The sequence below is a fragment of the Arachis duranensis genome, chromosome 7 (genome assembly GCF_000817695.3).
Source record: "Arachis duranensis cultivar V14167 chromosome 7, aradu.V14167.gnm2.J7QH, whole genome shotgun sequence".
In the NCBI taxonomy this organism is placed as follows: domain Eukaryota; kingdom Viridiplantae; phylum Streptophyta; class Magnoliopsida; order Fabales; family Fabaceae; genus Arachis; species Arachis duranensis.
In genome coordinates, this window is record NC_029778.3 from 46,385,866 (window position 1) to 46,395,645 (window position 9,780).

A 9,780-nucleotide genomic window follows, 5' to 3' on the forward strand; every position below is an offset into this window, starting at 1 on the left:
TGGGCCCAGAAGTGGATTTTTGCACCTTTCTACTTAGTTTATTTCATTTTTGTAATTTTTTTATTATTAGATTAGTATATATAGGCAAAGATCACCCATGTTTAGGATCTTCGGCCTCTCAGAACTTATCATACATTTTCTCAGTATATTATGAGTGGCTAAACCTCCTAGGTTAAGGATAGGAGCTATGCTCATTCCTATGGATTAATGTTATTACTGTTCTCCTTTAATATATGTTTGATTCCATTCTATGATGTATTTTTATTCTTCATCTTTATGAATCTGGGGTGGAACGAAAGTATGATCCCTTATTCTACATGAGCTCTTTAGGAGTCCTGACCCGGATAGTATTGGGATACAACTTGAGAGTACATCACAGGCTCCAACAAGTTATCTGGGCTAATTGGGGTATGTGACATAAAATCTCATTAGTCCTGGGTAATGGAGGTCTTTGTGGCGTCAAGGCTAGAATTTTGAGCATCATTCTCCGATCTGGAAGATCCGACCTTGTCTGTGGCATTTTGAGTAGGATTATCAGAGATTGAACTGCATGAGCTTCACCCTCATCCAGATTGACCAACCTGTTTGGGCGTTTGGTTTGGACAAGAGGAGATTAATGACCACTACTCCTCGCTTAATCACTTATAGCCTTGCCATGAATGAATCATTCATTGTTGCAGTAGTCAATAAGAAGTATTAATCTGGAAGAACAAGCATCTCCGAGGCCTTAACTATTTTCTCACTATTGTTTCTATGTCAATTCTTTATTGCTTTCGTTATTATTTTGTTTATGCGCATACAACACAATAATCAACTCTCTATTCGCCTGACTAAGATCTGCAAGATAACCACTTCTTGCTCAATCCGACAATCCTTGTGGGATCGACTCTCACTCACCTGAGGTATTACTTGGACGACCCGGTGCACTTGCCGGTTCAGTTGTGCGAGTTCTAATTTCATGCACCAATATTGGTATGAAAGTTTTTATATAATCTTGTTGCTATTTGACTTTACTGTTAGTTTGGTATTTATGTTATATTGTATATCTCTAATGATATTTTTGTTTGTTGCTAACAGGTTTATTAAGGAAAAGGATACGATGAAAATATAAGCTAACATACGCAATTCTGTTAGTATGAAAGGCTCATATGTAGTAAATATTACCGAGTCTAGAGTTTTATAGGGTTACTGAGAAGTGAGACCTGATGACTGGCAGTGATCCGGACCTACCAAAAATTGGGTCATTACAACTTTACTAGAGCAGTTTGTTTCTAATAGAGTCTGTGAATGGACTGACTATGCTTCATTTCATACTCTGCTTTTTTTCTCATGTTGTTGGGGTATCTTTATTGATACATTTAGCATGATCATCTGTGAGTGCTTGTTCAAAAATTATTCAAACTTGGCCTAATATGTTGAGGCTGATCACCTTGATGTTGATTGTTGGGAATGAATAGGACCTCAATGACTGAGTAGATGAAGTTTTCGATATAGTATTTCTTACAACACCTGCGATTATTAGATAAACCTCCATCACCAAACTTTTAAACGCTGATAACCATATTTGTATTGTACGCAGCTACTGTACTTAGAGTATGGTTGACTGTTAGACGTTGGGATAGGAATAGTACGAGAGTAGATAAGAATAGCTTAGTTTATTAAGATAGTAACTTGACTTTAGTCAAATCCTCGAACCCCAACTGTCTTTGTTATTGGGATTTATCAAGCCTCAAGTGTGGACAACTCAATTTGGAAGTATGACACGTCCAACTAAGAGTGCACCTACTTTGAAGAGATGCTCAATCTAGATGATGTGACACTTTGAGTAACACATTCATATATCAAAGGAACTAAGGTGCCTTCAGTAGAGCTTGGATGCATGTAGCAAAGCTAGTAACGATGCCCACAACAGAATGTACGCAGAATACTGAAAGGATATGTCAGACCTTAAGGGAAAGGTAGAATCAACTTGATGAGTTCAAGACTTAAAGGTATGAACGACTTAACCCAGAAACCCGAGAAGGAGAATCACCATCCAAGGAAGATTAGGCATTTCACAAAACCAGTACGAGGAGTTAACTAACTGAAGGACATACCACAAAGCATGAGGCGTAGTGCAAGCAAGTTACCAAGTGATTGCAACACAAAACCTCGGGATAGACTTGGCTCTACGCAAAGTAAACTTTAAGATCAGGTATGACGAAAACGGCTATAATGAATCTAAGATGACTTGATGTGAGTGATGCATAGCAGAAGCTTAGTAGCACGAGATACGAACGTGAAGAGTTTCCATCAACTTCCCTTATGGACGTCCTTAGGATTGAATCCTTTTTCTTGTAAGATAACTATTGCGTTAATATAGTACCATAGTTAGGACATATTTTTGCTAAGAGTTTACATTCCTTAGGTTTACTCTAAGTTTTGAGGACAAATTTTTTTTAAGGTGGGTAGGATGTAACATCCCGATTCTCCACAGAGTTATTCTCGAAAACTCTATGATGAGAAATTCGATAAATATCTTAGAATCACCACATCAAAAAATAATAAGGCAGATTTATACTTGATAAGTGAAAAGAATAGATATATCATTAGATTAGTTAGTTCAAGATCGCACCTGATTGAGTTATCAAAACACCCTTGGTTATTTGATAAACCAAGATTAAACCACGATTCCATTTTCTTTCCCTTGGTTTAGCAGAATCACAAGTTATAAACCAAGAAAAGCTTACCTTGATTAATTCCCTCCACTCTTTTGCATCCCAACACCGAACCAAACTATAGGAGTAACCATAGTTCCACCACTTGCATTTAATTCCCTGTCCATGTGTTATAAGGAGGAGGAACCAGCAAAGCTCTTTACCACTAGCTCGTCTCACCTCCCTTCTTTTATTCAAAGAGCCACAAGTTTTTCATCCTTCCTTATATCATTAGCAACGGACAGAGGAGGAGAAGGAGCAAAAGTGGATTTCTTCATCATCTTCATCGCACCATCACCGAGGAAAAGAGGAAGAAGACCATGGAAGGTGCTAACCGAAGCTAGGGAGGGAGCTCCATCCTCTTCTCTATCTAATTTCTTCATAGCTTCACTACTGGGTAAGATCCAGTAACCTATGTTCTTTCCTCTGTTTTTTCCAATCCAAAAATCCAACTTTATTGTGCTCCATTTCTTGCTAGAGTGACCGAACCCCAAGAATAGCTACCTACAAGAGTAAGAACCCTTCTCTTACCTGCTCTCTAGTTCGGCCAAATGGCCATGAATCCATAACAAAATTCTAATTTTTTTGTATGTTAGGGTTCCTGATTCAAGAGAGCAAGAGAGCAAAAATTATGTTCTTGAATGTCAAGAAAGTAAGGGAGAGGATAGATAAAATATTATGTTTTCTATTGTGTATTCTTGTAATGATTGATGGTTCATTATGTGTTTGATTGATGAGGAGTGCATATTGAATTTCTATTATGATACGACACAGAAAAGTGAATATTCAATTATGTATGTGCACTTGTAAAAATGTGAATTGATGATTCTAAGGTCTTGGGGCTGTGTTAATCATTTAAGAAACTTTGATTAGTTAAAAAAATATAGAATTATGGTTTTAGAAGAGTTATAAGCTTAGATATAAAATTTGGTATATAAGACTATGAAATTGCTCAATGCAGAATTTTCTGCATAACTGACCGTGGCTTGCAACAGATTCTGCGCGTAATTCAGACTACCGTTTTGGACAAAATTATTTTTCTATGAAACCTTGATGTGTCGTGAACGTCCTGTAAAAATTTCAAATTTATCATTGAGTAAATTAAGAGAAATGAATTTTAGAAAATTGTTGGTTTCTGTAGAAAATTCTGTTATCTTGCTGCAGAGGCCTCAATTTCCAACCCACTTAACTTTTAATTCTTATAGGTTACTGAGTTGAAACTAATGATGATTTAAATTTTTTTATGTTTATAACTTCTAGTTTAAATTTTTTTATAGGTTACTGAGTTGAAACAATTTGAAGGGCAATGGGTTAGAATTGTATTTTTAATGAATTTATTAAATTTACTATTGTCTACTATTTTTTTTGCACCTTCCTAAAATGATAGCAGAACTTTGAAAAATTAGTACAAATTCAATTTTAAATGAATTTTCTCAAATCTAGTTTTATATTAAATCTTAAACCTACAGAATTAGCTTTTATAAATTAAAGATTCCGTGCTTGAGCCTTTCACAACATATATGTACTATAGAAACTCAATGGATGTTGAGTCCAAAAATCTGCATATATTAGTTCCCGTTTTTCATGGATTATCTCATATTCATACATCAAAACCATGCTTATAGGCCCACTATAAACTTTAGTCCGTCACGGACGCGTGAATGTAAAATTTACACAATTCTAAGACCATTTGTTATGTTAATTATTAAATAGAAGACTGGTCGCCAAGAAAGTATTAGGTTAAACAAATCAGGAAAATGAATAAGAATGTAAGATGTTAGTGAAGTAATGATATTAAAGTACCGAAAGTAAAGATGAACCCCGCGAGGTTAAGAAAGCCCAACATGTCTTATACCATAGTCAATTAAACGTATTGACCGGGAAGAGACCCCAGTTAAAAAAAAAAATGTACTAGTTGGGCAGAGTTGCTAAGTGGGGATGCCCACTTTAAAAGGCAAGTAGTATCTGACTGATATAGGTTCACCCATATGGTACCCTATTTTTCACTGAATGCACATATGCTACAGCAATTATATGATTATGATTTTAGCCTGAATGACACGGGTAAACCCGTGTGACTTTGGTGTTTGACTGACATAGGGACACCCATGTGATACCCATGCTGATTAATTCAGTGAAAAAACCATATTCGAAATCCACTCTAGGTAACATCGGACTGTGGATAGACAATTGACACGTGAGCTCATGATCTGCACTAGGAACATGCATGCCTCATAAATTGTTTGCACATTTAATTGTGATTATTTATTGTTCATTCTTTCTGCTATGTGACATGTGATTCTCGATAATGTTCCATTCTCTGCTTCTTGTATGTATTTTAAAGTTATGATTTAACTTTCTCCAACGCTTAGAATAAAATAGTAAATTAGGAATAACAATCATAAAGAACAGCGTATAGAGCGGCATTAACCCCAAAGAAAGATGCCAAGATAAAGTTATGACATGATCCGCAATACAAAAAGTAGCCAAAAAACTTAGTAAGCGAGTCATTACGTTAGAATCAGAACTCTAGATCATATGAGCTGGATAGGTTTTCTGCACTACACCTTACTGGGAACCATATAGATTCTGACTCCTTCCTTTTCTCTTTTTTTCCATAGATGAAAGATTTTAACTTGACTATCACCACTAGAGTTATATTCAAAAAGGTAACAGAGGAGTATATATATGATTCCGGACCCTACAGGAGATGTTCGAGATTAGTCCTAAGATGATGTCTGTAGACCTGTGCCTCAACGGTAAAAAAAATGTAGGATAGATGGTCTTTGTTCCTGAGACCTTGCTTTCCGTCACTTATATAGCATTTTTTAGAGATAGGACTTGATACTTTCTTTTTTTTTTTTGTTAGTCTGCTGGGCACTAACTTAGGAGTTTTTTATATGAACCAGGTATCTGAAAAATTATCAGTTATATATATGTCAAGTTTGTAAAGATACTTACACTACAACATTTTCAGGTTGAGGCAACATTTAAAAAGTGTTGCCTAAAGGCTGACAAAATGTTGCTTTTGATCTATGGCAACACTTTTGCACCTAAGGCAATGTTTTTGGGCGGCGTTGCATATGCAGCCATTGCCTTAGATCAAGGCAACACTTTTTGGTTTCAAAAGCGTTGCTTTTGAGAGCAACAAAAGCAACATTTCGTAAGTGTTGCCTTTGGTTAAAAAACAACAACACTTCAAAAGTGAAAAATAACAACACTTCAAAAGTGTGTTTGAGACAACACTTTTGCAATGTTGTCTTTTCTCATATTTTGACCACTACTAAAAAATATTGTCTATTTGCAATAAAATTCAACCCTTTTATGTGTTGCTTATAAGTTTGAATTTGCAATACTTTAAAGTGTTGCCTATTAGTTTTGAATATACAACCCTTTAAAGTATTGCCTTTTCTTTTGGATATGTAACCATACAAGTGTTGTCTAATATTCAAAATATGCAACTAATAAAAGGGTTGCCTTTTTGATAAAAATATAAATTATTTTTGTAATAAAAATACAAAAAATTAAAATTTACAATAAAATTTTTTGTTTATACATATGTAATTATTTTAATTAATAAATAAATTTGTGCACAATAGAAAAAAATTATAAAAGAGACAAAATAACTAATAATAAAATTCTAATTAAAATAGATATTAAAAAGTTCAATTAGTATTTCAAATACATGTTCATCAATAATTCTCCACAAAATAATAAAATTCTTGTCTAACAATAATTGTCATAACAAAATAGTAATTAATATTTATCAAAAAGATGTCAATCTACTTGCATATTTTATATCTATGCTTGACTTTGTTAGAACAATCTGATAGTGTGTGGATCCAAAATCAGTGCCAAATGAAAGCTTTTCGGTAACATCTGAGTAATGGTATGATGAACTCAAAATCCTCTTGCCTCCACTGAGTCCAATAACTGCTGCAATAGCCATTGTTATACTCCCCTAATAACTATGTGCGAGTAACATCAAACTTCCCTATTAAGGCAATAATTCTTAACCTGTGTCAGCTAAAAATACAAGTGTCAGAAAACTTCCAAATTGTTCTAAGTTCTAACCATATGATTATCCATAAAATAGCAAAACAACACTAATAGAATAAAATCAAAGGAACAGAATAATTCAAGATCCATATACTTCAATTTTTTAGTGTAGAATCCATTGAAACAACTTATAAAGTTACAACATATAAATGACTGAAACATAAATTTGAAGGGGGGAAGAAATGAAAAGATAAATATATGAAACAACTTCGTTGACAATTTCTGCCATTCCTGTGAATGAGACAGCAGTTACTAGAGTCTGTTGCAGTGACAACACGCATCACTCCCCAACATAGCCACATTATTTCAGCAATGAGAAAAAAATTTTCTTTCTCACAGTAGCACAACGCTACAAAAATAAGTAATTAAAAAGGAAAAAGAAAAAAAGATGATTGATTAAAAATAGCAAGAGTGTATTGCAGAAGCCACCATGAAGTAAGATGGCAGAAGACAGAGAAAGAAAAGGCCAAAAATGTTGATAGTCCATTCCCAATAAATGATAAATCACAAAAATTACTGCAAATTTTTTTGTTATACCTGGTCATCACTTTGGATCACGAGTTGATGAGGAAGGACGATCGTTGCCATTCGAACATTGCTTACTATTTATATCATGTGTTGATTCCTTGGCTCGTAATAAAGATAGTGCTTCATCAATATTTGTGCCAAGAGAACTCTGTTGCAAGAGAAGCTTCACAAGATCCTCCAAACTTTGGACTCTATCTTTTGTCTCATGAAGTTCAGTTTTCATTGAACTTATAGTCTCTGTATGTTGTTGCTTAATTTTAGCAATCTCCCGTTCTTTCTGCAGAGATGTTTTTGTGATTATCCTCCCATAACATCGAACTCTTCTTGGTTGTTCTTTGCCAAATACTGCAGTAAATGCTTTCTTGGGAGTGTCTCCAACTTCTTGGTGGCTCTTAAGTTTATCTTATTAAAAAAACATAACAATTTTAGCTTGTTCCACTCACTGATTCTCATGCTTCTTTCCAAAACACCCTAAAAGTAAAGGTGTTATTCAAGAGGGAGTTAATAGAAGCAAATGAGAGTAGGGATGCAGAATTAATGGAAGTTTCTGAGATAAGAACTTCATTGGGGGAACTTTTAATAGTTTTAATAATGATATAATGAACATATTAAAAGTTAAAACTTAGATTTTATGTCCTTTTCACAAAAATTGTATTCACTTAATAATATGTATTTTAGAAACACACATTTTATTCAAGTTGATGGCTGAGAGCTTTGTTTACCAGTCATGTCCATATCAGCTACCCATTAAATATAAATAGATGACAGAAATTAAAGGATGATTTGATTAATTTCAAACCTAAAAAAGCAAGCTGTCTTAAATTAATGCCTACCAAATCCCAAACTCTAAAAAGACACGGGACACTATTGTGAGTTTGCACTGTTATTTTAATTAGAATTAAGAGGTAATATATCATTTAACATTTGTATCTTTGACTTCTCGCCTGCTATATCTAAATAAATTAAAGCATAAGCAATTCACATGTATATTTTAATTATGGACCCCACAAAACATGATCATGTATGTTTTAAATCTACTTAATTAGTTATTTATAAATTATATTAGCTTTCAAGAAGAATCCTCCTCCAGGGGAAATTGACTTTGAAGGCTCTAAAATCAAGATATATATATATTACATACTATAACAATACTTTTTTAAGTTTTATACAGGACAATCTGACTTAAAATAATACTGTAAATTAAGGCAATTTTATTTTAGATCAATTTGTAAATTAAGGTAGTTCTACTTCAACTTATTATGACTTACAATAACAGCTTGTGTTCCTAAATCAAGCTATTATGACTTACAATAACAGCTTGTGTTCCTGAATCAAGCTCTTTTCCTTTTCGTCCAGTTCGAGTTGCAACAAACACATCAACCTGTGATGGGTCTTCTTTGTTCTCATTCATTTCACGCTACAAGTAAGGAAAAAGAGTATTAAAAATGGCCAAAAATAATATTTATCTAGTTTTAAGATGGTCATTATACAACAAGAAAAAACTTATAAAAAATCAAAATTATTACCATTTCATTACGCACTCTTGCAAAACTTATAGGTCCCATTCGATGTTGATGTTGTTGCTTTTTACGATTTTCAGAATTTAAATGAGATAGAGCATATACCCAACAAAATTAAAGGGAGTTATATGTAATAAACCAAAAGCATAAAAAAAGACAAAGAAACAGAATTATTTATTCTACAACTCACCTTAACAGAAGGAATACTCCAATATGCAATTAACTTTTGAAATTGAACTTCTGGAATATCTAAAGGGCGATTTTTCAGCATATCTTCAATGTTGTTATATCTCTCAAAATGCTTTCCCTTGATTCTTGTTTTGTAACCTTTCCAAGCTTCTCGAACACCAGTCATCACCCACCCTTTCCCCTCTTTTGGAAGAATGAACTTTGACTACGAAAAAGTACAAAACAAAAATTGTAAATGACAATTCAAAAACACTAAAAACAAAGACAAAACTGCAATGTAAAATAGCAGCTATATATTTTCACAAAACTACAGCTAAGCCATACGAAATTGAAAATTTTCAGATCATAAAAAATAGATGAGAAATAAAACACTTACATTAATATATTTCCATATGCGCTTTTTGACTTTGAGGGGCACAGCTTTCCAACTAGTGTACATCAATATTATGAAATCGCTATTCCTTCCCATTGTTCCAATAAAGTAAGTTAAATCCTTCACTCTTCTTGGAGTTGGTCCCACTGCTTGTCCTTCATAAAAAGTCACCTCTTCTCTTTTTTCCCAACTTCTTGCATGGATTTTAGCACACCTTGTTTTTCCTCGTGTCCTTCTAGTCTTTGGAGTATCTATAAATATGTGCAATTTAACCATTTAAATAAATTATATAGCTATACATGCTAATGAATAAGTAAAATGATAATTATGTATAAAGTACAGCACCTTTAACATTGTTAGTTTCCATAAGGTGATTGTCATCACCATGAAGAACTTCATCTTCATATTCACCAAC

The 9,780-nt window shown here is 33.6% G+C and overlaps 1 protein-coding gene across 1 annotated transcript; it reads right to left on the bottom strand.

Annotated features, from left to right (window-relative positions):
- Positions 1–8,904: 8,904 nt before the first annotated feature.
- On the bottom strand, positions 8,905–9,476 carry LOC110274109 (uncharacterized). The gene is made up of 2 exons (XM_021127867.2): positions 9,369–9,476; positions 8,905–9,197 (listed from the first exon to the last, which is right to left on the bottom strand). Exons 1-2 carry the CDS (start codon positions 9,459–9,461, stop codon positions 8,928–8,930), a joined length of 363 nt encoding a protein of 120 aa, XP_020983526.2. The 5' UTR covers positions 9,462–9,476; the 3' UTR covers positions 8,905–8,927.
- Positions 9,477–9,780: the final 304 nt, after the last annotated feature.